The sequence below is a fragment of the Cyclopterus lumpus genome, chromosome 21 (assembly GCF_009769545.1).
Source record: "Cyclopterus lumpus isolate fCycLum1 chromosome 21, fCycLum1.pri, whole genome shotgun sequence".
NCBI lineage: Eukaryota > Metazoa > Chordata > Actinopteri > Perciformes > Cyclopteridae > Cyclopterus > Cyclopterus lumpus.
The window spans coordinates 2,077,933-2,104,563 of NC_046986.1; the positions used below are offsets into that span (position 1 = coordinate 2,077,933).

At 46.0% G+C, this 26,631-nt stretch overlaps 1 protein-coding gene across 1 annotated transcript in view; it reads right to left on the reverse strand.

Annotated features, from left to right (window-relative positions):
• Positions 1–26,631, reverse strand: part of ttn.1 (titin, tandem duplicate 1) — a 163,960-nt gene that overhangs the window by 125,338 nt on the left and 11,991 nt on the right. The window contains 39 exon segments of the mRNA XM_034561711.1: positions 8–286; positions 368–646; positions 740–1,012; positions 1,122–1,403; positions 1,491–1,769; positions 2,274–2,552; positions 2,681–2,959; positions 3,269–3,547; positions 4,220–4,501; positions 4,594–4,872; positions 4,995–5,282; positions 5,368–5,646; positions 5,733–6,014; positions 6,106–6,384; positions 6,469–6,750; positions 6,982–7,548; positions 7,746–8,024; positions 8,534–12,238; positions 12,810–12,860; positions 13,250–13,753; positions 14,030–14,510; positions 15,269–15,273; positions 16,280–16,468; positions 16,612–16,725; positions 17,479–17,763; positions 18,263–18,494; positions 18,604–18,772; positions 18,887–19,028; positions 19,513–19,773; positions 19,922–20,182; positions 20,601–20,861; positions 20,942–21,205; positions 21,570–21,830; positions 21,914–22,174; positions 22,784–23,047; positions 23,131–23,403; positions 23,820–24,086; positions 24,417–24,695; positions 24,783–26,473. Of these exon segments, the coding sequence (XP_034417602.1) occupies positions 8–286; positions 368–646; positions 740–1,012; positions 1,122–1,403; positions 1,491–1,769; positions 2,274–2,552; positions 2,681–2,959; positions 3,269–3,547; positions 4,220–4,501; positions 4,594–4,872; positions 4,995–5,282; positions 5,368–5,646; positions 5,733–6,014; positions 6,106–6,384; positions 6,469–6,750; positions 6,982–7,548; positions 7,746–8,024; positions 8,534–12,238; positions 12,810–12,860; positions 13,250–13,753; positions 14,030–14,510; positions 15,269–15,273; positions 16,280–16,468; positions 16,612–16,725; positions 17,479–17,763; positions 18,263–18,494; positions 18,604–18,772; positions 18,887–19,028; positions 19,513–19,773; positions 19,922–20,182; positions 20,601–20,861; positions 20,942–21,205; positions 21,570–21,830; positions 21,914–22,174; positions 22,784–23,047; positions 23,131–23,403; positions 23,820–24,086; positions 24,417–24,695; positions 24,783–26,473 (15,266 nt within the window).

The window sequence follows — 26,631 nt, forward strand, 5'->3', positions numbered from 1 at the left end:
GACAAACCTAAAACAAGCAGCATGACTTTACAGCTGCAAGTCCCAACAGAGTTTGTGGCTTCAAACAAGTACTCCCCGCCGTCCTCCATCTGAGTGGACTTCATGTTCAGACTGCTGAGGTTGTTCTTGTAGGACAGATGATGCTTTCTGCTCGACTGGAGCTCTTTACCATCTTTAGTCCATCTCACCCTGATCTGAGGAGTTCCAGTTAGCCTGCACTCGAGACTAACTGGATTTCCTCGAGTCACTTGGACTACCTCGGTCTTCTCTTGGATCTGAGGTGGTTCTACAACACCGAGAAGAAGAGGTGAGTGCACCTGTCATTGCTGTTAGAGCTACCTTTATTGTACCAAAGAAGAGTCTATACCTTGCACTGCGAGGGTGGCGGTGCATTTGTCCTGCCCGGCCTCGTTGACCACCTGGCAGGTGTATTTCCCCCCGTGGGTCGCCTCACAGGAAGGAATCCTGAGAGTGGCCTCTTTGTTCTCAAACGTTCTCTCAACCGTTGGATCCTCGGGGATCCAGTTCTCGTCTTTCTGCCATTGCACAGAAAGAGGAGGAGAACCTTCTACGGAGCAGCGAAAGACCGCCACAGCTCCCAGAATAGATGACACACTTTCTATCTTCTTAACAAACGCTGGAGGAACTAATGAAAAGAAAAGATGTGTTTTAAACACCAGAAAGTGTTCAGTGCTAAATGCCTCATGTGTGTCAGTGTGAAGTCATCAGTCAAACCAACCTTTCAGAGACAAAGAGGCAAAGCCAGTACAACTTCCAACCTCATTGGCTACCACGCACTGATAAGCACCAACATCTTCCACATCACACTTCTGGATTTTCAAGATCACATGTTCACTGTCAACAATATGTTTTTTGCTGGATTTGATTGGCTTGTTATCTTTGAACCATGTGACCTTGAACGGAGCACTTCCGTCCACTTTGGACGCAAACGCTGCGGTGGAACCTTCAACAACTTGGAGAGACGTCAGCTCTTCAGCAAACAAAGGAGGCTCTGAAATAACAACGACATTAGACTGAAGCAGCTTTGACGTGTTAGTGATGAAATATAAACTCAGGTCTCTGTTTAACTGAAACACTCAAACACGAAGAGCAAAACCAACCTTTCACTTCCAGCTCAACGGTGCAACTCTCTGTTCCTGCTTCATTGCAGACTTCGCAGAAGTATTTCCCACTGTCATTTTCACTAACTTCACAAATCTCTAAGCTGGCAACAGAGTTCATGAACAACATCACGTGTTTGACGCTTTGCTGAAGCTCAGCTCCATCTCTGAACCAATGCACAGTGATCTCTGGAGAACCAGCCACCTTGCACTCAAACAGCTTCCTGTCTCCGACCCGTACTACTGATACACCATCAGGTTTCTCCATGAAAAATGGAGGTTCTAGAAAAGATACATACAGAAGTTACTTACGTATGGGGATCACAACAAAATAAAGAAAACTGATCAAGGTGAGCGACCAATATTGACCTTTGACAAAGAGTGTTGCCTGGCATGAAGTGGAGCCCACATCGTTCTGTACTTCACAGACGTAATCTCCAGAATCAGAGGTTTTAGCAAAGAAGAGCTCCAGTGAGGTGGAGATGTTGTCTTTGACCACAGAGCAGTCGGCACTGGATGAAATCTCTTTCTTGTTTTTAAACCATTTGGTGGTCAGTGGCAGCGTGCCAGACACCAGTACGTTAAACTGGACTTTGGAGCCAGGCAAAACATTCATGGAATCAGGCTTTTCAAGAATACATGGTGGTTCTGGAAGAGAAAAGAAACGAAATACTGCTCGTAAAAGATGCATATATAACAAAGATCCTTCAGGATGTGTCGCTAAACTTTGATTAGACACATCCAGCTTCTCATAAATACCACCAACAAACCTTTGACAAACAAGTTCCCAGAGCACTGGACGGTTCCTGCTCTGTTGTTAGCGATGCAGGTATAGCTGCCGCTGTCTTTACTCTCAAGATTAGAGATTTCCAGGAAAGCAACATTCTCAAAGAATGTGCATTTGTGTTTCTCATCAGTCTGGATCTCTTTCTCTTCTTTGTACCATTGTACGGTTATCGGCATGGAGCCGGAAACAAGACACTCCAGATGAGCATACGAGGCTTTGATACCTTCCGTCTGCTTCAGTTTCCTTGTAAAAGACGGTTTAATAATCTGATCTATTGTATACAAAGTGCAAAGAAAAAGTTAGGTTGGTTGTAAGAATAGAATAGAATATGTCGTAGTAGATATGAAACTTTGGGATAAACTGACCTAAAACAGTAATGGCTGCCTCACAAGTACTGGACCCGGCAACGTTTGAGACCTCAAAGGTGTATTCGCCGCTATCGCTTTGCTCTACTTTAGGAATCTGGAGCACAGAGGTTCTGTCTGCGCTCTGGACTTTGTATCTCCGGCCCGACTTCAGCTCCTTTCCAGCCTTCATCCATCTGGACTTGAGCGGTTTGGTGCCTGAGAATCTGCATTTAAGCCAGGCCGAGTCGCCCTCGGTCACACTGATGGACTTTGCATGTTCTGAAATATTTGCTGGCTCTGGGATCACAAAAAGGTCCAAAACTGAGTTAGCGGCTCCCTCTTAACGGCGTTAATGTGACAGACGGAACGTCAAAGCTTTACATGACAGCAAAAGCAAGTTCAGACGAGACAAACATCCTACAAACCTGTCACTACGAGCATGGCGGCGCATCTCTGAGTCCCGGCTTGGTTCTGGGCCTGACACACATATTTTCCACCGTGTGATAGTTGAGCATTTTTCAAATTCAACACGGCACTTTTGGTTTCATAGGACATCTTCACATGCTCGTCTTCTTTGAGCTCATGATCGTCCTTGATCCAGGAAAGAGTCATGGGAAGTGATCCAGACAACAGACACTTCATAGAGATCTCAGAGCCCACCATGCAGGAAATATCCTCTAGTCTCTGAACAAATGATGGCGGTTCTAGTGGGAGAAGACCACACATCAGACTGCAGGCAGCAGGAGGGTTTACACACACACACAGATGACCCACAGTGCAAATCTCCCATGAGGATTAACCCTTCATCCTGGCTGTGGAATCACAAAACAAGTGCAGCAACCTTCTCTCCACATGAAATTAAATAATATCACATTTTCTTTTTGTGTACATTGTTCACTGCCAGAATTGGTCCAAAATTAAATTGCTGAAACTTGTATAAACAATAATTCATATGCAATCGGGCAACATGTAGAAAGTTTAACCGTAAAGTATTAAGCTGTCCTTGAACTAACCTTTCAGTGAAATCTGGCAACAACAAGCTGTCTCCCCAACATCACTTGCAACAGTGCATTGGTACGTGCCAGCGTCTCCAGCCTCACAGTTTGAGATGTGAAGAGTGACCGTGTCGTTCTCAACACTCATCTTGTGTCTTTTGCTGCTTCTGATCAGTTTATCATTGAGGAAGCAACTGATTTCAAAAGGAGGAGAACCGGAAACGGTTCCTTCCAAGATAATATCGGATCCCTTTACAAGCTTAGCTGATTCGAAAGGCCTCACAAACACTGGAGGCTCTATAAAACACAGATAATAAATGTTATATTAAAAGGCAATAGAGGGCTCAGGGGGGAGACCTTTGGTCTCATGAAGCCAGTCTGGTCCACAGAGTTCTTTTCGTTGTTTAGAACGCTCCAAAGATAATTCTCTACAATGCTGTTGGGAAGTCAATTCTAGAGCTGCAACACAGTTCAGTTCTAGAATAACTTCAAAACACCAACAATAACCTCCGGGGCTGAGAACATTCCAGAAGTTGATATCATTCGTCACTGAAAAATAATATAATGTTGAACTAATGGTTTCAAAGTAATGAGGAAAAGCTGATAGAAATATGATTGGTTCATATCTTTACAACGTGTAACACAGGAAGCATCTTGACTGTTTTATTATGTCTCTTATTTTCTTTACTATATTTTATGTGATGCAAACAAAAGTCGCTTTGCTCGGCTTTCTTTCATACTTGTGCGTATAACTTTTTCGTTTCGTTGACAAAAGTTGAGTCAACCAGTTAGCGTGATGTTGGATGTAGTTGATTTTGGTTTCTGAACTTCCCAGCTGCCAACACAGCCAACTGTGTTTGGTGGAGAAACAAGATTTCCTATTAACGCCGGCAGCACTGAACATGCCAAAGACCAATGTGGACCAGACTTCATCCAACAGTCTAAAGGACGACTGAAGACTGAACCAACCTTTCACGGTTATTGAGCTGCTGCTCTGGTCTCTGCCGGCGTCGCTGGACGCCATGCAGACGTAATCTCCACTATCCTCCACAGAGCAGTTCTCCATCACCAGAGTCGCTATTGAGCTGTCGAAGGACATCGTGTGTCTGAGGTCTGAAGAGATTTCTGAGCCATTGATGAACCATTTGATGCTAATAACAGGGGTTCCCTGCACTTTGCAGGACAACTTGAGAGGTTGTCCAGTTTTCAGCAGCTGTGAAGGCTCAAGCTTCATTGTAAATGTTGGGGCTTCTGTAAATTAACAGTAACAATGACAGTCAACAACAAAAAAGAAAACAACAGTTCAGCGTATCACGTTTTAAAAAGAAAGAATGAAACGGCACCTTTCACAAAGAGGACTGCGGTGCAATCCACCTTCCCAGTATCATTGAACACTTGGCATGTGTACTTTGAGGAGTCACTAGGTTTCACAGAGTGAAGCTCCAAAGAGCTCGAAGAGGCATCTTTCTTTATGAAACACTTTCCTCCAGTGAAAACCTCGCTCTCCTCTCTGAACCATTTCACAACCAGAGGAGCTGATCCTGTGAAGGCTGCTGTTAGGACAACGTTTGATCCCGGTAAAGCGTCCTGGGATTCAGGTTTCACCGTGAAGACAGGAGGTTCTGAGTTATTAGGGAAGAAGAACAGCATTTATGTTCAAAGCCTATCAATGACTTCTGATCATTTGTAATGTCTGTTAGAGTCCTGTTTGATCTCAAAGGTAAAGTACTTCCATTCCTCTGACCTTTGATGGACAGAGTACCACTGGTCTCCTTTTCTCCAGCATCGTTCGAGGCTCGGCAGGTAAAAACTCCTCCATCGCTTTTCTCCAGGCCACTTATGGTCACAGAAGCCGTAATCTCACTGAAGTCAAGTTTATATTTGCCATTGCTGTGGATTTGTTTCTGGTCTTTGTACCAAGAAACAACCATTGGCTGAGAGCCAGCAACTCTGCATTCCAAGGTCACATTACTACCAACACTCCCGTTCACTTTCTTTAAAGTTTTGGTGAAGGATGGTGGAACTGCACGATCTGTGTGAGGAAATGTAGATCAAACATAAACCAATGGCCACATCTCAAAGTCGCTATTAAAGACGTGTTCTGGGCTCAAACTAACCGATAACAGTGACTGAGCATGTGCACTGGTCTTTCCCGACTTTGTTGGACACCTCCATCTTGTACTCTGAAGTGTCTCCTTTATCTGCTGAAAGAATCTTGAGGATGGCAGTGTTCTCCTTCACAGTCATCTTGTATTTACGGCCACTGATCATCTCTTTGCCGTCTTTGAACCACTTCGCTTTGAGGTCTGGGCTTCCAGAGATCGTGCACTCCAACGTGGCAGAATCTCCTGCAGTCACACTGATGGACTCTGCAGATTCTAAGATCTTAGCGGGTTCTATAATACAACATGAGTTTTAGAGTTCAGAAACATCTACATCTGCATTCTAGAAATAGTCTGAACAAATAGGAATTTGTCCTAACCTTGAACTGTTAAGACAGCCTCACACTTCTGCTGCCCCGCCTCGTTGGTGGCAAGGCAAGTGTACTTGCCGCCGTGCTTTATCTCAACGGATGAGAAGGAGATGTGAGCAATGTTGTTCTCAAATGTCCTTTTGACATTTGGATCGTCATCTCTGAGCAGCTCAGAGTCTTTCATCCATTGGATAGTGATGGGAGCTGAGCCTTTCAGGGTTCCCTGCAGTTTAACTGTGTTTCCCAACACTGCTGTTGCACTCTCAACCCTCTTTGAGAACATAGGAGGCTCTGAAATAACAGTGATAATGATGTAAGCAGCAGCCAGGAGGAGAACAGTGCTCACAAAGAACATATGTCCTGTATCTCTTTCAGCACTAACCTCTCTGTTTAGCTGACGACTTTGAGGTTACTGACCCGACCTCGTTTGATATGACACATTCGTATTCACCAGCGTCAGCACTCTCAAACGAGTGGATCTCCAGAGAGGTCAGAGATCCCTGTGACACAATCCTGTACTTCTTATCTGCTGACAGAGGTTTCTTATTCTTTTTCCAGGCCACCTCGAACGGCACAGAGCCTGCAATCTCACACTCCAGTACAGCTAGAGATCCTCTGACCGCCTCCAGGGAGATTAACTCCTTTTTGAAAGACGGCGGTTCTAAAGGGGAACATAGTCAGTTAGACCGGTTCTTGTCCGGACTGAATATTTGTCTCCGTAATAAAACAGTCTAAGTCTACACACCTTTCACTGCTGATTTAGTGCTGCAGCTTTCACACCCAGACTCATTCAGAACCTCACAGGTAAAGTTTCCACTGTCACTCAACATGACATCCTTTATCTCAAGAGTCGTGACACCATCCTTTAGAGCGATGTCATATCTCCCACCAGCAAACAGCTCGCTGTTGTTAAAGAACCAGCTGGCGTGGAGTTCAGGGGATCCTTTGACGGTGCACTGCAGCCGTACAGTGCTGCCTTGCTTCCAAACTGTGGAGGCTTCCAGCCTCTTCACAAAGACTGGTGGCTCTGGAGAGGTGTGTGGTTAAAAAGAGCTAGCATGAAGTCAAAGAAGTCATTGAAATGAAACAACCCAGCATTAAAAGAGAAGAGATTAAAGACTTGGAAATGGGCAGCTGAAGCTGCATTTACACCTTAATTAGACCCCACGGAATACAATGATGTTATTTTTAGTACTGCAGATTTGCAAACCGCTTCAAATGCTGCAGCAGCCAATGAAATCAAGTAGACAGCTCTTACCTTGAACCTTCACCGAGGAGGAGCAGGTTGCACTCCCAGCGTCATTTGTGACCGTGCACACATAATTTCCACAATCTTTCAGTGTGGTCTTTAGGATATCAAGAGTAACTGTCTTATCCTCAAACGACAGTTTACAGTCTGGAGACTGGTGGACCTTTCTACCATCTCGGGTCCAGGAGACAGTTACTCCAGTGTCCTCATCCACCTGACACTCCAGCTGCAGAGGGCCTCCGACCACAGCCGCCACCGGACCAAGGGGCTTCACAAAGTCGGGCTTATCAATGACTCGCAGCTCCGTGCTGCACTCAGTTGTCCCAATATTATTAGACACTTTGCACACATAAAGCCCCCCGTTAGCCGGCTCAGCTTTGGTGATCTCAAGAGAGTGCTTATTCTGTTCACAAGAGGTTTGGTAGTGTGCAGGCTCTTTGGGTACGGCCTGGTTGTCTTTCAGCCAGACAACTTTCAGTGGAGGAGATCCTGTTATCACACACTGTATTATTGCCCTCTTTCCAGCATACACAATCTGAGGGTCAGGTTTAGCTATAAAGGCCGGAGGGCAATGCTCTATAAGAATTAAGAAAAACAAAAAATATGTTAGTGGCAACATGTTGTACCCTGTTGATTGACTTTAACCAAAGGGATACCGGTAGCAAAAAAAAAAGTAAAACGAATTCAACAACAGTTCTAGACTAAAGTTTAAAAAACCAGTAACAGCTCCCAACTCAACCAGCATAGAAGAAGTTAACATGCGGAGGTCTTACCTGTCACACTGAGAGAGGCAGAGCATTCGTCACTGCCGTGCTGATTGGACGCCTTGCAGGTGTATTCAGCACTGTCGTCCTTGTTTGGGCTCAGAAGCTCCAGAGAGGAAGTGCTGAAGCGACTGATAATCCTGTACTTATCCCCCTCTTTGATGGGGTTTCCATCTTTGAGCCACTTGAAGCTCACATTCGGAGCGTCCTCAGTTTCACATTCAAACTTGGCCGTGTTGCCAATGTTGATCTCCACTGGGACCATTCTGTGCCTGAACACTGGTTTCACTGCGTTTTTGGAGAGAAAAAATGACAAAGTAAATGAACAGAAGTAGTTAAAATTGAATGTTTCTGCTGGAGGTGGAGATAAGTAGTGAACCTGGGATGGAAAGTGACACAAAGTTATGCTGTTGTGACTGTGGAGGAAAAAATGGTTTTAGGATTGGGTTGAAGGTGTGATAAGAAAATGAGAGAAAGCATGCAAAGAGGAATGGACCAGGAATGAGAAGTGATGGGTATCTAAAGATATGAAGTCAAAGGTGATTCTTTGAAAGGACAAAGGAAGATATAAAGGGTTGATATTTATGAGGAGGAATGGATGAGCTTGAAGGAAATATGAAGATGGCACTGCTGTCTGGTGAAAACCTCAAACATCAACATTTTATTTAGCTTCTTAAGAAAAACTCATAAATTCCTAAGTTCATTTAAAGTGAGTTATGGTTGAGGTTTCCAGACAGAATTCCACTAATGTGTGAAGTTAGTTGATGATGATATCAAAGAATTGTTCATCATCAAACCTCTTGAGACCACAGTGAGTCTTGATGATGTTGTCGTCTTGCCGGCTTCATTCTCAGCCTCACAAACATATTCTCCTTGATGCCTCTCCTTGACAACTTTGTCGATAACCAGTGTGTATGTGTCGTGGTCTTTGGAACACTTGAACTCTTTGCCAGATTTCACCAATTGTCTATTGAAAAACCAGTTTACCTTCGTGACGTACTTAATGGTGGCAGTAAAGATGGCCTTACTCTTTTCCTCAGTGCAAACATCTTTCAGAGAATCAATGACAGCAGGATAATCCACCAGACTTTCGGAGGACTCACTGATCATGATCGCCTCTGAGAGATACTCCTCTCTGGTTTCTCTGTGGACAACGATGTCCACAGATTGCTCAATAGCAGCATGACCGACAGGCACAGTGGTGGTCACTTCAGCAGCGATGGCATCCCTCTCTGACCTGACTGTCTTCCTGCTCACCTGCCTGGACTCTTGGATCTCAGACCGACTCTGAACTGATGCGCTTTGGAAGGAAGTCCTGGCTTCAGTTTTGACGGCTGCAGATTGAGAATCAGCAGAAGGAAACCCAACTGCACTCTCTGCCACCATCATGGTGTCCACCACAGATGACAGCACCTCTTTGGTGGGCGCTGAGCTGAGCAGCGCTCTCTGAGGCTTGTCTATCTGCAAGGTGCCGGGTTGCTCCGATGTAAGACTCTGCTGCTCCTGGAAAACCATCGCGTGCAGAGCTACCTGGAGTTCAGACCTGAGGTCAGCTGTCTGAGGGTATTCACCTTCAAAAGACAGAGTGATCTCCATGGGGGCGCCTGGTGTTGTGATCAGGTATGTAGAAGTGGCCCGTCTGGGCTCTCTCTGAACCTTCACCTCCTGAACCTCTACTGCCTGGAACCCTCCTACGACATCAGCCAGTAACACTGGTTGTTCACTGGCCACAGCAGACTGAAGAGCGATTCTGAGCTGACGCCGGATGTTCAGACTGGACGGTTTGGGAATCTGAATTACAAAGTTGAGTTCTTTAGGGAGAGTTAGAGTGTCCTGAGACTCATGAGCAAACAGAAGGCCTTTAGGCTGCATCACGATGTTGACAGTCGAGCCCTCAGACGTATGTATCTCACTTGACTGCTCTCCCATAAGGACTTGCTTCTCTTCAAGCAACACTGACTGCCGGACTGACTGGCCTTCCTGGATCTGGACTGCAAAGTCCTGCTCAGTGGCTTCTAAGATAGTACAGCTCTCATTGGCAACTGCCTTCTCCTCTATAAAAACTGTTCTTTTGGGTATCTTAGGCTCAACTTTTGTCTCAGACTTGAATTCCTCATCAGTTTTTAGGTTCCTGGTGTGACCCTCCTCGAGGCTGTGCGTGTCTGTAACGTTCAAAGAATGCATGATGTTCCAGTAGTCCTCTTTCTGGACCAGCGCTCGCTGCTGCTTGACATCGCTAATGAAAGGCATCTCCTTCTGCAACTGCATTGTCTGGGAAGATACCGTGAGGATGCTGGAAGGCTTGGGCTCAGTGCGAAGCTGTGACTGAACCCCGGTCACCGACACATCCAGATCTTTGTGATAATCTGCTGTGATCTCCCTTCTCTCTTCGGATGTAGCTGCATGCCTTCTCGCCTTTTCCTGTTTCTGCATGGCCATCTGTTGGTCAGGTTTAGTGATGGTGAGGATCCCTTCTTTTGGTAGAACTGATACTGAATGAATCGACTGTAGGTATTTGGTGGGCGGTAACTCTTTCTTCGACTGTACGGACGTGGCTTCGGTCTTTGCTGAGAACTCTGAGGTTGCCTCGCACACCGCAGTTCTTTGCTCTTCTTGAGTCACCGAATGCAACAAAGTGGGACTCTTCCTCGCCTCTGCCTGCTGCGTAGAGGGCTTCTCGCTGCTGAACCTTCCCTCAGACTGTAAAACATCCTGATCACTGATAACTTGCAGATTCAGGAGTCTTTCTCCCTCTTGCTGAGGCTGCAGACACACAGAAGACGCGATGCTCTGCAGCTGTCCTGCCTGTTCACCTTGGAGTTCATATTTCTCTTCAGCAGTTATAGCTGACTTATAAAACACGTCTTTTTGTGGCCTGATACTCTCCTGCTCTGGTCTGTGTATTTCAAACGTCTGCTCTTTGGATAAAGCCACTCTAGTTTCACTAACTGGTGCTACCACTGGTTTGGATTTCTCTTTCTCAATCAGGGGCTGAGTGGCTGCATCTGAAGGTGGAAGAGGCTCACAGTGTCTTTCTGAAACTGGCAGTTGTACTGCAGACTGAGCCGAGTATAAAATCTTCACCCCCTCTTTGACTCTAAAACTCCTCTCTTCCTCGGGCCGGTGGGTGACACCTAAGGTTTCATCAAGGATGGGCAGAGTGGACTCTACTTGGTGACCACTAACAAGCTGCCTGGGTTCGTTCAACGGGTTCCCATGTTCTGGGGCCCGGTCCGTCAGGGCCTCGGCCCTCACTGTGCTGAGTGGGAGGACTTCTTCAAATATGGCCGACATGAGTTTAGACGGCTGCTCTTTGGCCAACTGGAGTTCAACAATCTCAGGGCTGAGAATGCGTTCGGAGTGCTGCTCAGTGATCTTCTGTCTCTCCTGGACTGAAGATAAGAAAGTGGCCATTTGAAGCTGTTTCACTGGAACAGCGGAGACCTGAGGCGGATGAGTGGGAGCCAAAGAAACACTCTCCTGTATTTCATGAGCCTGCAGAACTGCCGCCTGGTGGGTGAGCTGCTCTAGATGGAGGGTGGCGGCAGAGATATCCAGCTCTCGGAGGGTTCCCACCTCCTCGCTGGGGATAATCTGCCGGTCCTCAGTGCTGATGGTGTAAATCATCTGATCAGACAGAGTTCTTTTCTGGTATAGTCTGGATTCTGTGGTTTGTTCAGTCATGGATATTTTCAAGCCTTTTGTTTTCTTCACTAACGTCTGCTCTTCCTGGACTTTCTCACTGAACACCAGCAGGTCAGCGGAACAAGAGGCTTCCCCATGTTGGTTAGAGGCCTTACATGTGTACACACCAATGTGCTCTGGTTTGACACTCTGAATATTAAGAAAGCCTGATCCATTTGGGTTGTTCACAATTATCCAGAACCCACCAGGCTGAATGTGTGAGCTGCCTTTGAACCACTGAACCTCAGGGAGTGGTTCTCCGGTCACGATGTACCTGAAGAAAGTCTGACCTCCCTCACACAACCCAAGAGACTCAATAGTTTTAGTAAATTCTGGAGGTTTTCCAGTTGAGACAAATGTCCTCCTTTCAACTTGTTCCTCTTTCTCTGGCTCCTTCACCTGAACATGCAAATAAGAACTGCAGCTTGATTGGCCAAATCTATTTCTGACAGTACAGGAGTACTCTCCTTCAAACTCCCTTTGAACCTTGTGAATGACCAAGCTGTACTCATCTCGCTCATGAACCAACGTGTATGTAGACGAACCGGCGATGGTCTGCCCGTTGTGGAACCACTGAACGGCGGGTTTAGGAAACCCAGAAACTGTGACAGTAAACGTGGCTGTTTCTCCAACAGTCACAACTGCTGGAGAAAGTTGGCTGAGGAAAACTGGTTTTTCTTTTTTCTTTACCAAAGTGCTGGAGAAACGTTTGGACTCTGGCTTAAGTTCAAGTGCTCTGGTTTTATCTGGTAACTTTAAGCCGGTGTAGTACGAGTCCCGGGTTTCCTCTTCCACAGTGATGGTCGAGCTAGAGAAGGCTGAGTGGAATAATCACAGTGAGACACACAATCCAACTGGAAACAGAATGACTTGTTGTATTTGAAAGGAAATCAATCAACCGTACTGTTTTGCCTGTTTTAGCCAAGTTACCACAGAGTGCATTTGCTATACATTACATGCTGTTAGGTTTTTAAGATTTCGAAAGGTAAAACAATATCTGACTCCAAAGACCATCTTTGAACAGAACCAGGCTCTCATGTTCATGTGAAGACCACCGATACATGCCGTTCAAAGTTATATGAAAATGTTTACAGTGAACCTTGAGTTAGAAAAGACGTTGTCAAACATATATTCACTCAAATATTGTATGTTTTAATTAGTGAAATGATTTGCAGTAGCTTTTATAATTTGGAAGTAAATCTAAATACCAGTAAAATCTTCTGAAACTTAATTTATTTTTTAAATCAACATGAATTTCTGAGTGCAGAATCTGAAGATAAAGTCAAAACAACACAAATACCTCCTTTGATACGACATAAAGAAGGCCATTAACACAATGACACGTCGTGGACAAAGACATCCCCGCTCACATACTATGACAATAGTTACCTTTCATTTCCTGCTGGAACTGAATCATAGGTTCCTGCTGCGCTGCAGTTACTGTAAAGACACAAACATTTATGAATTTAAAAACCACGCTTAAAACTGCACATCAAGTTCCATATGGTGCAAGACTGTTAGAATCAGTGACAAGGTGTGCATCCATATCAACTGTTTGTATTTCTTTTGCTTCTGACTGAACTTCTGGCATGCGTCCTTTTGGTCTTTAGTGTGCAGCGCCTCTGCTTTTTGGAAAGTGCTCAATGGTGTGAGTGTTGTCTTAAACTCTGTCCGTGTTTTAATCTTTAAAGCAGGACACACAGCTGAGCGTCCTCTCCTAAACACAGTGGTTAAACCCTGCAGAAGAAGTGTGCCTCTGCTGGCTGTGGGAAAGCAGTGAGAATAAGAGCCCGAGCGAGCAGAAGGACCAAAAGCATGCAGATGCCAACCTGTCGTCACTGTGCTGCACTCAGCCTCCCCGGCTGAGTTGACACTTTTGCAAGAGTAAGAGCCCCCTTGTCCGGGTCCCACATTGTTAACATTTACGCAGCACAGGGGGCCGTCGTGTTTCAGAGAGTAAGACACAGAATCCTCAACATTCAACCGATTGTAAAGCCAAATGACGAACGGAGTGGGGACCCCCTTCATTACGCAATACAAGGAGCTGCTGTCTCTGGTTCGGACCAGCAGCTCGGGCGGCAGTTTGATCAGGAAGTCGGGGCCGCTGGAGAGGCGGTGTCCTCGCTTGTCATGAGGCACGACATCAGGGAAGTACAGGTGGCTGAGGAGGCTGTGGGGTCTCTGGGAAGATGGAGGCAACGGACCCGGCTTCTCCACCGTCTCCTGCTGGTCTCGGTCAGGAGGACCTCTAGCGGTCTCCGTGTCTGTCGGACACACTTTACGCACAGAATCGGTAGGGATTGGGGTTTCTGCTTTGAGATTTGCTTCTTTTGCTGGGTGAGGATAAAGTTAGGGAAAGTAATTAGGGGTCAGAGTGTATAAGGCTATGACTCTAAACACTCAAGGGGTTAGTAGGATGGATGGATGGGTTAGTGAGGCAGCAGCAGGAAGAGAGTAATCTAGACTAGAGCATGTTATTCCATTACATTCTAACGGGTTACAGGCTAAGAGGAAATATTAAATATGAGAGGAGGGGACGAAGCGGGAGGAGCAGGTGGAGAGGTGGATGGACCAGATGGAGAAACAGACTGATAAAAAAAAAGATTAACCTTCAACAGTGAGCTGGGCGGAGGAGCTGCTCTGGCCCTGCTGGTTGGTGGCGGTGCAGCAGTACACACCCTGGTCCGCCACACCAACCCCCTGTATGACCAGGGACAACAGCCCCCCAGTCAAGGAGCTCCTCACCCGCTCCGTGTCCGCCACACTCTGGCCGTTATGATCCCATTCCACCCCGGTGAAGGGCTGACCCTCGAACGAGCAGTTGAACTCTGCCTTCTCGCCGCTCTTCACCTGGACATCGCTCAGTCCCATCAGCAGGTTGGGGCCGGCTGAGAGTTTGATCTCAAAGCTGCTCTCGGAGCTGATGCTCTCCATCTGAACCTCAACCGTCCTCCAAGACATGGAGGAGCTCTCAGAGAGCCTCTCACAAAGCTCTGTTTGTCCCACCGACAGAGAGCTGAAGGTCTCTGTGTGAGCCTTCCGATGACTGAGCTTAGTCTCGGCCCCAGTGCTCCACACACTAGCTAAGGCCTTTTCATCTGGGCAGTAAGAAAGAGTAGAAGAATTAGGTCAACACATCATTCTGGTGACTTCTTCAGGTTACAGCGTGTTTGCCAAGAGTGAAGCTGGAGTGGAGCGTTGAGGATCAGTCTGATCAGTGAGGTGGAGGACAGTGGCTGGTTTCCTCTGTCAATCATGCAAGCTTGACAGGTGCCAAAATAAAAAATAAAAGATCAAAATAAAAATCAGCTTGGGATTTTGTCCGTGCTCGAGCATGAGGAACCCGGAAAGCTAGATTTCCAAAGTTCTGCTCTGTTTTGACCATGCTGCATTCCTCTGAAATAAAGATTCATCCCTTAAGAGCTCTCCGTGTGGGAAGAGAAGACCGACATGCATCGCCTGGAGGAACCTGGAAGATTAACACCTGAGCACAGAGATGTTTCAAAAGAAAACATGAAGACGGTCCGAAGGCTGGTTGCACAAAGATGTTGTTGACATGTAGAGAATGAAACGTCTCAGTTTGAACAGACATAGTCTTTAAAAAACTAAAGACGTGTTTCGTTATTAGTTCAGTGTTAATGATGTAAACATTAAGTTTAATAAGTCACATTAATATATTAAATTAAATGAACTGCATATCAACGGTGTTGTTGAGCTTTATTACCAGAAAGTATCTTGTTTGTCAGAAAAGTTGTTGATTGGGTTTATAGGATTAAATAATATCCAAAATATACATTCTACATGATGGATGGCATGTTAGCTTGTAGCTGATATTAACATCGTTGAACATGATCTCATGGGCTTTTGTGAATATTATGTCTGTAAAGGAGTGAATTTCTTTGGTTTTGGAGGCGCTATAAGTTTCCCCCTGCTTCCAGTATTTGTGCTAAGCTAAGCTAAACTAAGCTAAGCTAAACACTGACATCCATTGAATCAAGAGGACGTAAAGTGTCGTCATTTAAAATCTTTGTGCTAAGCTAAGCTAAACTGAGCTAAGCTAAACACTGACATCCATTGAATCAAGAGGACGTAAAGTGTCGTCATTTCAAATCTTTGTGCTAAGCTAAGCTAAACTGAGCTAAGGTAAACACTGACATCCATTGAATCAAGAGGACGCAAAGTGCCGTCATCTCAAATCTTTGTGCTAAGCTAAACTGAGCTAAGGTAAACACTGACATCCATTGAATCAAGAGGACACAAAGTGCCGTCATCTCAAATCTTTGTGCTAAGCTAAACTGAGCTAAGCTAAACACTGACATCCATTGAATCAAGAGGACGCAAAGTGCCGTCATCTCAAATCTTTGTGCGAGCAGCAGACGAACACACAAGCCTGAAACCTCGCCACTTCCTCCATGAACCATGCTGCTTGAAGTTGTGCCATTGCATGCGTCGTGGTATATTTGACAGGTTGAGACGCCGTTATCTCTGCAGGGAAAAGGGGAGACTCTGTAGGTACAGATAGGATGCTGTTAATATGTTCCCAGAACCTCTGGAGTCAAATCAGCAGCTTCTACTTTGACGATTAGCATCGCCTCTGTTAGCTTGTGAGCTAATGGAGGCGATGCTAATCCTCAAAGTAGCAGCACCTCCGTTAGCTGGTGAGCTAACGGAGGTGCTGCTAATCGTCAAAGCAGAAGCTGCTTCCAGGTTCAGTTTCTCAATGAAAACAGACTTTAAGAGGATTCTTTTACTGCCAGAGTGTAAATCAACATGTCAGAGCGTCCGCAGGTAAGAACAGAAGGTGGTAGACTGATGAAGCACATGCTGGTTTGATCGCCACGACTCTCTAAAGAGCTCACCGTCGATATTCAGAGTCGCAGCACATGTGACCATTCCTGCAGAATTAGTGGCGACACACGAGTAGTCTCCCTCGTGGTCCAGGAGAACTCTGGAAATGTCCAGCTGGCAGGTTTCACCGTAATGAGACATCCTGAAGATGTCCGACTGATGGATCTCTCTGCTGCCTCGGAACCAAGACATCTTCAAATCTGCGGACGGAGAGTTCAAGTTCGTCATGAGTTTTATTACAGACTATTATATGAACTATTGGAGAGTTTATGCTCAGCGAATATCTAAACTTCTGGACTTCTTCTTCAAACCAAACACAGAGGAGGCGAGCGGCGGTCACTACCTTCCCCAGAGACGGAGCACTGGAACTGGGCAGGGTGTCCCTCTGAGACCAGGATGTCCCGCATGGGAGCAATGAGGACCGGAGCGGTCACCCGAGTTTCAACCACCTCAGGGACTGGAAGACAGATGAGATGAACAAAACATAATCAATGACAGTATTGTTAAACAATCAAAATCAATTACTGAACTTGTTTGAGACTAAAAAAGTAATTTAAAGACTTTTTGTTGAATTATATTTTCTTTTTATTTCTTTTTTATTCCAAAACACAGAGCTGCATTTCTGTCCCAAAAAAGTGTCAAGACTAGAATATGACTTTTTTATTATTCAATTAAATTCAGTTTATTTTGTATAGCCCAAAATCAGGGCTTTACAATCTGTAGACATACAGGACCTCAGGAAAAACTCCCTATAAATTATTAGTTTACAAAATGTTCCATGTAAATTGAATGAAACATTTGCAGGAACGTCAAACCATAAAAGAAAAGAAACCACCTCATAATATCTGAGTTTACAAATATGCTTGTTGGATCCAAGCATTCGGTCTGAAACGGGAGCGAAAGCCTACAATGTGACGGCCGTTATAATATAAATATATACATAAAACTCATATCTTTATTTAACTTGGTTCACAGAAGAGTGGTGAAAGTTAAATATCAGCCCAAATGAAAAGTCTTTCTTTAGGAGTCACGTTATAATGTGGGTTAGACTTAAACTCGCTCGGTTCCTCTTAAAGATAATAGTGCGTTTCATTGTATTTCTGCATGTTACATTGAAATTGTCTCTATTTTAGTTTATATATTTATAAACCAGTTTATAAATGTAAAAAGTAAAAAGTAAGGCAGACCCCGACATCCGATTCTACCGTACCTTCCACCGTGAGAGGGGCGGAGCTGGTCGCCTCTCCAAAGTCGTTCTTGGCCTCGCAGCTGTAGACGGCGGCGTCCTCGGGGAAGACCTCGAGCAGCAGCAGCGAGTGCTCGTCTTCGTCGTGGAGGAACTTGCACTTGTAGCTGGTGGACAGAGCCTGGGAGTCTTTGTACCAGCAGACCTGAGGCTTCGGGAGGCCGCTCACCTGCACCGAGAAGCGAGCCGATCGACCCGACGTTGCCGTCTGGGCCTGAATCTGCCGGACGATCTGAGGAGGCTCCGGGACTGAAGGCAGAAAGCAGAAGACACGAGTGAGGCTTCTTAAATGTTTAGTTTGAGCTCATCGTGGGTACATTGCTCTCAACAAATAAGCACTTCTTAAAGTTTCAGACCGTTGCCTTTTCCTCTCTATGTTGGATTGATGTTCAATTCTAGCATTATTATTTAATATTATCACTACAAACTGTCAACAGTAAATCATAATAACAAGAGACATTTTCTTAAGTAGTACTTTTCTGTACTAATGTAAATGTAAAGAAAAATCATCAGAATTAAACAAGTCAATAAAAGATAGTATTGATTTTAGCAAGTATCATGTTTGTGCTGATGAACAAGTGACTTTAAGAAGGTTGAACATTAATAACATCATGATTGATTACTTCATCAATAGTCCTTTGACTGGAACAGAGCTCAAACATTTCGCTCTTCTTATTGACAGTGAACACTTTTCAGAAGACGTCGTAGATCCGACAAGAGAGAAACAGCTGACCAGCAGGTCTCTTACGTCTGACGAGGAGCTGCATGGTGCTCCGGTTCTTGCCGGCGATGAAGGTGTACTCGCCGGCGTCGCCCCTGTAGGTCTCGGAGATGGTCAGACGGTGCAGCTTCCTGATGGCGACGTAGTTGAACCTCTCCTCCACCGAGAACTGGATCTCCGCCCCGTTCCTCAGCCAGCGGCCCTCCACCTCGTCCTCGTTTACCTCGAACTCGAAGGTCGCTCTTTGTTTCTCAACAACCTGCAAAGATAGATGAATGGTACGGACGGATACGAGTAATTGGGAAAAAGTTATACTTTTGATTGGTTTACCTAATTTAATTTGTATGTAGAAAACAATAACAACTCACGGTGATGTCCCGGCTGGTGGGCTCTGAAATCTGGATGTCGCGTCCCTCCACTACCAGGTTGCCCTTGGACATGCTTGACCCGGCCACAGCGATGTATTCTCCGGCATCGGACAGGCGGACCGATGGCAGAATTAGGCGATGCAAAAACTTATCTGAGGTCATTTTATGTCTGCAGAAAAACAGAAGGTAATGGACAAAGTTGTTGAGGAGATTTTCTTCATTTCCTTGATATATTGGTTTAATTAGTAAAAGAGTTTTAATAGCTGAATACGAGCTGCTGTACCTGTCAGACATCTCCAGCTCCTGACTGTCCTTCATCCACACCACCTGGATATTCGGTTCAGAAATCTCACATTCAAAAGTTGCTCTCTTCTTCTCTGTGATCTTCAGGTCCTTCAGGTCTTTGGTGAATTCAACCACGCGGGCTGCAGCGGAAAAAAACAGGGATGAGGTGAGAATTTAAGTCTTCAGAAGACTCGACTGGTCCTTCAGGAGCTTCTACTGGTCATTGAGGAGGTTCTACTGGTCATTGAGTCCTTTTAACGGTCTTGGGGGAGCTTCTACTGGTCATTGAGGAGGTTCTACTGGTCATAAAGGAGGTTCTACTGGTCCTTTAGGAGGTGCTACTGGTCATAGAGGAAGTTCTACTGGTCCTTGGTTCTACTGGTCATTGGGGGCATTTTAACGGTCTTGGGGGAGCTTCTACTGGTCATTGAGGAGATTCTACTGGTCATGGAGGAGGTTCTCCTTGTCCTTCAGGAGGTTCTACTGGTCATTGTGGGCGCTGGTCACCAAACAGCAGACAGGCCTATTTAGAAGAGACTAACTATTTAAGAAAGTGGAGCAGGTAGCAGTTGGTGGAGACCCAACCTGAGCTAAAAGGAAAAAGCTTCGATCACAAAGTCTTACCCTCAACATCGAGTTTAGCTGTCGTGACTGCAGAACCGGACATGAAGGTGTACTCGGCGCTGTCCCCAAAGTGAACGTTCCTGATGCTCAGAGTGTGAATGAGCTGTTTGCAGCGAGCCTGGCATCTGTCCGTGGACCGGATCTCCACGCCGTTCTTCAACCATTTGTACGTGATTCCCTCGTAGTTAACGTTCACCTCGAATGTGACTGTGTCTTTCTCCTGAGCATTCACGTTCTGCAGCATTGTTGTGATGAGGACGGCTGGAAAACAACAACAACAACACTGATGGTAAATTCCCGAAAACTTTGGTTAAGTTTAGTATGCGTTCAGTAAGTTTTGATAACCGTTCCTGAGGGAAAAGGATGCCTTTAATTAGAATAAATGAGGAAGGTAAAGGGAAGAGCTCACGGCTGACGGTGAGCGTGGCAGACACGCGGTCGTTCCCGCAGACGAAGGTGTACTCTGCTGAGTCGTTCCTGCTGGTGTTCATGATCTTCAGCTGGTGCAGTTTTCCCTGAACCACGATCCTGAACTTCTCGCTCATCTGGATCTCCACGCCGTCTCTCAGCCAGGTGGACGGCACGTTGAAGTGAGAAACCTCACACTCGAACGCGGCCACCTGGGTCTCTGGCACCTGGACGCTCTTCAGGGGTTTGGTGACTCGCAGGGCTGAAGAGACAAAGTCAGTGTCAACACATTTCATCCAAATATGAACATTAGCTCATTTGGGATTGGAGAAGACATTCTATAACAGAGTGAGATGTTTGCATTTCATGAAGAAGATTGTTAGCTGTGTTACATTTATAAGAAATGTGTCATTTGGAAAACGTACAAAAGACTGAACCAAGGGCTTGGATGGGGAGTTAAAGCTAATGCTCCTGCTCTATGGGCCCATGGATGAGGAGCATCATCTGAAGATCTGAGTCATTGTATTCTCAGAAGAATGTGCTACTGAGCAACATTCATAGGAATGAAGGAGGAGCCATTGTCTCCATACATCCAGGGTATAGCTTTCACACACTTTCCATCTTCTAAGACTGCTAATGAGCCGTGCTATGCTAATGTGCCGTGCTATGCTAACACTTACACTCAACGATGAGGCGAGCGCTGCACTGGAGGTGGCCCACCATGGCCGTGTACTCTCCCTCTTTGCTGGTGTCCACGTCCTGGACGATCAGTTTGTGGGTCTTCTTCTCGGAGAGCATCCTGTAGTTGTTGTTGGGCCTCAGCTCCACCTTGTTGAACATCCATTTCACAGGGATGTCGTCCTCCGAGATGCCCACCTCAAATATGGCAGTTGCACCCAACAGCGAGGTCACGTCCTTTGGCTTCTTTGTGATCTTAATGGCTGTAGGGAGAATATTTCAGTTTAAAATTTGCCGTGTTTTGCTTGGAACTGTGCTTCTTAAAGAAACCGTGGTCGCTCACTTTCAACGTTGAGCCTGGCGTTGGCAGACAGTTTCCCCAGTTTGAAAGAGTAAACAGACTCGTCCTGTGTGGTGCAGTTCATGATTTTCAGGGTGTGGACTGTGCCTTCGGATGTCATCTCGTATTTATCGCTGGGCTGCATCTCAACGCCATTCCTGATCCACTGCGCTCCCTTCACGTCCTCGTGGGTCAGCTCCAGGCTGAAGACGGCTTCCTGAGTCTGGACCACGTTCAGGTTCTTCAGGGTCTTCTTGATCTTTACAGCTGCAGGGATGAACATAGATGTTAATGTAAGCAGTACTGGAAGCAGCCATTGCTATGAAGATATACTTTATTTGCCAAATATCGGACCAAATTTGAAAAACATAGATCTTAATTTGTATTTAATTATTTTGAAGACATGCTCCAACATTTTGGGAGACATGCTGGTTCGCCATTCTACCATCTCTCTGTGTTTAAGACTATTTAGTTTCCATCCTATCTTGTGATGAGCTAAACTATTCTAAACAGTAAAAAGTAAAAATACACCTCTGAAGTACTCAAACTAAAGTTCTGTCTTTTATTGCTCCTTTATAATAAACCTAAAACCGGTTCCGTCTGGTTGGTGACCCTCCTAAACTGGACCTACCCTCCACTCTCAGGGTGGCTGAGGTCTTGGAGGTGGCCACCTGGTAGGTGTACTCTCCGACGTCGGTGGCTTTGGTGATGACGATGACGAGGCGCCGGACGGCCCCGTTCACCTCGCTCAGCGTGTTCTCGTTGAAGTCCACAGGATGGCCGTCCTTCAGCCACTTGCCCTCGGTGGAGGGATTCGCCACCTCACACTCCAAAACTGAGGTCTGGGAGTCCGCCACCACCAAGTCATGCAAGGGCTTCTTGATAGCGCCACCTGGTGACAGGAGGCAGTTCCAGTCAGCACTGCAGTGTGTCACCTTGCAATAGAAGCCATCTTTAACATAGAGTGCGACGTACCTGACACGGTGAGGGAAGCGCTGCACATCTTCTCTCCGGCGGCGAACATGTACTCGCCCTCCTCGTCCTTCATTGCGTTCATGACGGTCAACGTGTGGGTCTTGTTCTTGGACTCCATCTTGTAGTTGGCGCCGGCTTTGAGCGGCTGCCTCTTGAAGGTCCAGAAGGCGTCGATGCCGGGGTGAGAAACCTCAACATCAAACAGGACGTTCTCAGACTCGGAGCAGGACTGGTCCCGGATCGGTTTCACGATCTGGACGGCTGAGAGACGGAACAACAGTTAGTCCATTCAACTAATGACCAGCGACTCATCTTTCACATTTATGACAATTAACATAAAAAATATCCTTTTCTTTTTCACTTCTTTCACAGAAATTGTAATGAATAAAATGTCCAGCAGACAATGCTGTTTCTGCACAGAGCATCTTGTCTTTCTAACTGTCCTGTCGGACAAAACAAGATGGTCAATAAAGTCCAGGTTCCTGTGTTACTTTAAAGGTGCTGCATGAATATTGCAGTGTGATTGGTAAGAGAGAGATTTCACTTTGTTTTCTTCAGAACGCTCATTCTTCAGGGTATATATGGAGTTTAATTACTTTTAAATATCTTTCATTTATGATTCTAGACTTCTTTGGGCTCTGGGAATATATAAATATTCCACTGCTAAATGTTTTTCTGAGAATTCACAGTAAATACCAGGATTTAATTTCCTGGTACATTGAACTGTGGTTTCACGAGTAAATCTAAAGCTTCTGTTGTGTTTTCCAGTTAGGTCAAACAACTCACTTCTCTGAGCTTTGGTGTTCTGAATGAATGAATAATTGAAACAAGGGATTCTACTAATGTGTGTAAATTGTAAGTATAACTTACTCTGAACCGAGAATTGGCAGCTGGTGTCGGCACGGCCGACCACCAGTTTGTATCGTCCTTCATCAGAAGCGAAGGTCCGGTTGAAGACCAAACGCTGCTTGGATCCCTTCGCCACGATCTGGACTCTGTCGCTGGCCGTCAGCAGCTTGTCGTTGTGGAACCATTTGACAGAGTTGACGTCCTGAGCAGAGATCTTGGCCTCCAGGACCGCCTTGGTGCCCTCAACAGCGCTAGTGTCCTTCAGTGGGATCAAGATGCCAATGGCTGCAATACAAGATACAATCTTTAGTAACATTTGATTTAGGAACACTCAGTCCTTCAGAAGACAGACATCTGAGGTGCCTTACTCTGAATGACCAGCTTTGCAGAGGTGGAGATCGCCTGGGCGGGAACCACAAAGGAGTACATTGCAGTGTCGTCCTTGTTGGTGTCTTCAATCAGAAGCTTTTGGGTCTGTTTGTCGATAACAATGTGCACACGGTTGGAGGCTGTGACCGGCTGTCCGTTCTTCATCCAGGTTCCTTCAACATTCTCCTGGGAGAACTTGACCTCCAGCTGAGCGATGTCGCCCTCGCAGATGGTTATATCAGTCAGAGGCTGCATCAGGGTCACGGGACGCACTGAGACATCAAGACAAACATGTGAGGCACTGGATGCAACCAGAATACAAGTCACACTATATCTTCCCAGAAGCTGCAGTATTCCTGATACCCCAATATATTCAATTGATGGTTAGAAACAAACAACATGACAAAGATTTAGCAATTTTTTCAGCCTTTAGATTATGAGGTAAGTTGTGGTGCTACAAGAAAAGTCTATGAAGTAGACAATTTGCCTGAGGGTTTTCCTCGAGATTCAGAAGGTCACAAAACCCACGAGGAGTCACCCTCTAGGGCTCATGAACGTGAACAAATTTCATGGAAATCCTACAAGTAGTATCATTTAATTTTTTGGATGAATTAACGGGCTTCCACCAAACTTGAAGCTCCACACTTACTACAAAAGTATGACACTTGAAGTTACTTCCATCACTCACATTTCATTTTCAGTGATGCACTTGTCTTGAAACTGCCCACTTTGAAGGTATATTTTCCCTGGTCCTCCTTCTTGACATCTTTGACTGACAGGGAATGTCTTCCACGACGGGAGGACATGACATATTTGCTGCTTTGAGAAAGCAGCTTTTCTCCAAGGAACCAGCTGCCTTCAGCGTCCTCACGGGACACGACACACTCAAACTCTCCAGAGTACGTCTCAGGAACCTCTGTGCTCTCCAGCTGCTCCAGGATCTCCAACGGAGCTCCTGTTTATGACATAATACAGATGGTTCATCAGTGTTTGCAGCATGAGTGAAGAGATCAGGTGTATTACTTTTTCCCTGCATGATCTTATAGTGAAAGCATGGTTTGCTTCATATACTGGAGCTAAGTGGATGTGTCTAAGTTGTTCCTACACAACATTTCCTGCATGGACTCGAGAGAATTAGGTTTAACCTAAGACAGGTTACATTGGTTTTTAAAGCTTTTATGTGACCTTAGAATGTAATGGACCAATTAGAAGCTGGGATTCAGTGTTCAGATGTTGTGAAGTAGAAATTAATGTTGAGGTATTGTCCAATCGTTAGCCAACCCACCTTCAACATTGAGCTTGGCAGTTGTGCCGACGTCCTCGTCTATAACCATGCAGCTGAAGTCTGCGTCATCTCTCATGTCGATTGTCAGCACAGACAGGAAGTGAACCTTTCTGTCAGAGTGCATCCTGTATTTGTCTCCGGAGAAAATCTCCACGTTATTTTTCAGCCATTTGACCTTGACAAAAGGCTCATTGGTTTCACACTCAAAGGTCGCCATGGTGTCCTTTTCTTTAGCGTTGACCTCCTCCAGCTTCTGCGTGAAGGAGATCACGGTCTTGGCTGCAAGAATAACAACAAAGCCTGTTACAAAATACACAATTCAAATGTAGAATCACATGGACGTAGTAGAAAGTCCAGAGTTGTTACCTTGCACCAGCAGGAAAGCATGGCTTGAAGTCTCTCCGGCAGTGCTGGTGGCTTTAACCATGACACTCGCAGAATCCTCTGCTCTCACATCCCTGATCACCAGTTCACACACATGATCCTCAGGCCAAAACCAGGAAATACGATCAGACTTCTCCAGCAGAGCACCATTTTTGAACCACTGGCACTCTGGTTCGGGTCTGCCGATGACTCTGACTCTGAACTTGACTTCGTCGCCCTGTGCGACAGTCTGGCTGGTGATACGCTCCAGGATCTTCGGAGCTTCCATGCTAGCTGAGAGCTTGACCCTCTCTGGTTTTATAGCTTTAGCTGTGACCTTGCGTTCCTCTTCCTTCTTCCTCTCAGCCTCCTCCTTCGCCATGGCGCGGTGAAGCAGCTCCTCTTTCGTTTTCTTCAGCAGACCCTCGTAGGACTCATCTTTTTTACGTGACTTGAGCTCCACGGCAGTGATGGACTCGTAATAGCCTTCTTCCGTCCTGCGCTTGAACTTGCCCCTCAGCTCGTCCGACTCCTCCGTGGCTTTCTCGTGGATGATTCTGTGAGCCTTCTTCAGCTTGACCACCTCTTTTAAAGAGTCATCTGCAGGTTTCTCAGCCTTCACCACCTCAAATTGTACTTTTCCAGGTTCAGGTGCGGCCTCAGCTGCTTTACCCTCTGGGGCACGGCGCAGATGAGTTCTGAAATCCTCTTTCTGCTGAATCTCCAGCTTCACGGTGTGCTGGGCTGAGCCCAAGTTGTTGTCGGCTACTACTTTGACCTCTCCTGAATCATAGGATTTGATTTCAGTGATCTCCAAGTAGTAAATACCGTCGTAACGAAGTCTGTACCTCTTGCTTTTGCGGATCAGTTGTCCGTTGAGATACCAGTTGACCTTGGGTAGTGGATAGCCGGTCACTCGGCAGCGGAATCGTGCAATGTCGCCTTCCAGCACTCTGGCTGGTTCAGGAAGGAGGACAATCTCAGGTTTAATTTTATCAGTATCTTCCTCAGCAGTAACTCCGTAGGGTCCTCCCTCATGAGCCATGCGTTCAATCTCATCCATTCGGTGTGCTCCCTTCCTGCCTTCAGGAAGCTGCGACTCCTCAACCAGACCCTTCTCGTCCTTGACAACCAGGGTGGCCGAGGTTTGGTCGGCTCCGTACTTGTTCGTGGCTCTGCAGGTTATGACGCCACTGTCTCTGGCGTAAGCGGCTTCGTAGTCAAGACTGCAGTAGCCAAATTCATTGACCATGCGCAACCTGTTAGCAGCTTCCAAGGGTTTGCCGTCGTGCAGCCACTCCGCCACCATGCTGGGGTCACCAATAGGGGTCAGTCTGCACTCAAAGTGAGCCGGACCGAAACGCTTCATCCTGATGGAGGTCAGCTTCTTCTTGAACTGTGGTTTCTGCTGCTTCTCTTTGTCATAAAGGTCGCCCTCCTCCCACTGCTCTTGACCATACCGCAGATGAAGGGGCTCCAACTCGGGAGGGGCGATATCCTTGGCCTTGTAGGTTCCTTTGGGAATAATGAGCTTCCTCTCTGGTTCAGGTTCAACATAGTCCACTTCAACATTGACTCTGCAACGAGTGGTGTCTCTGCCAGCCTTGTTGATGGCTGTAGCTGTGTACCAGGCGCTGTCTGGGCCGGCTGCTGAAGGAATCTGGAATTTGGCCTCTCCTTTCGTTCCCTCAACCCTGGAAGATGGAATTGTCATATCAGAATATCTTTAACATTCGGATTTTAACTTGTAATGGAATTGTCTGTCTGCAGTCTTTGAGATCTTGTGACATATCTCTCAATGATCCAGCTGACTACATACTTTATAAAAACTGGATGTCATCTAAATAAAAAT